Below are 983 nucleotides of genomic sequence, written 5' to 3' on the forward strand. Positions count from 1 at the left end.
AGATGGGGTGATTCACCATGTTGGCCAGGCTGGTCTCGAACTTCTGACCTCAGGTGATCCTCCCGCCAGTGCCTCCCAAAGCGAGCCATGGCGCCTGGCCTGTAGTTGGTTCTATCATCCCATTTCCAAGACGGAGAAAACAAACTGTTACGGCTTGACCCAGGCCCTGATCCTACCAGCCCGAGTGGGCCCTCTTCACTCAGACATCCCCTTCCTCAAGCACAGTTGAGACCTGCAGGACTGAGGGTGGTTGACCTCTGACCCAGCTCTCTCCCTGTCTGTCCTCAGTTCCAGGAGAACATCCAAGATGTGCCATCTGCCTTGCCCAGTCCTGATGACTACTTCCTCCTGCGCTGGCTCCGAGGTAAGGATAGAGCGTGGGGCTGGGGTAGTGTCAACTGCATGAATGAGGAGTGTATTAGGTATCTATTGAGTTTATCAAATTACTCCAAAATATTGCCATTTAAAACAACTGCAAACATTTATTCTCTCTCATGATTTCTGTGGCCAGGAATTATGGAAACGCTTAGTGGGGTGGCTCTGACTCAGGGTCTCTCATGAGGTTGCAGTCAAGATATCCATCAGGGATGCAGTCATCTGAAGGTTTGGGACAGGAGGATCTGCTTCCAAGATGCCCAACGTAGCTGGGAAGTCTGTGCTGGCTGTTGGCAGGAGGCTGCAGGAGGCTTCAGTTCTTCCTCACAGGGGCCGCTTGAGTATCCTCACAACCAATGGCAGTTGGCTTCACGCTGAGAGGTGACAGTGTGCTAGCAGCCCTCACTCTCAGCGCCTCCTCGGCCTTGGCATCCACTCTGGCGGTGCTTGAGGAGACCTTCAGTCCACCACGGCACCGTGGGAGTCCCTCTCTGGGCTGGCTGAGGCCGGAGCCGCCTCCCTCTGTTTGCGGGGAAGTGTGGAGGGAGAGGCGCGGGCGGGAACCCGGGCTGCGCGCCGCGCTCGCTGGCCAGTGCGAGTTCCGGCAG

At 56.5% G+C, this 983-nt stretch overlaps 1 protein-coding gene across 1 annotated transcript in view; it reads left to right on the top strand.

The window, feature by feature from the left end:
* LOC105525906 (putative SEC14-like protein 6) overlaps positions 1 to 983 on the top strand; it is a gene marked incomplete at its 3' end in the record, with an annotated part of 26,914 nt that overhangs the window by 4,435 nt on the left and 21,496 nt on the right. Inside the window, 1 exon segment of the mRNA XM_011961700.1 lies at positions 289 to 364. Coding sequence (XP_011817090.1) covers positions 289 to 364 — 76 coding nt within the window.

Source organism: Colobus angolensis, unplaced genomic scaffold, assembly GCF_000951035.1.
Source record: "Colobus angolensis palliatus isolate OR3802 unplaced genomic scaffold, Cang.pa_1.0 Scaffold565, whole genome shotgun sequence".
In the NCBI taxonomy this organism is placed as follows: domain Eukaryota; kingdom Metazoa; phylum Chordata; class Mammalia; order Primates; family Cercopithecidae; genus Colobus; species Colobus angolensis.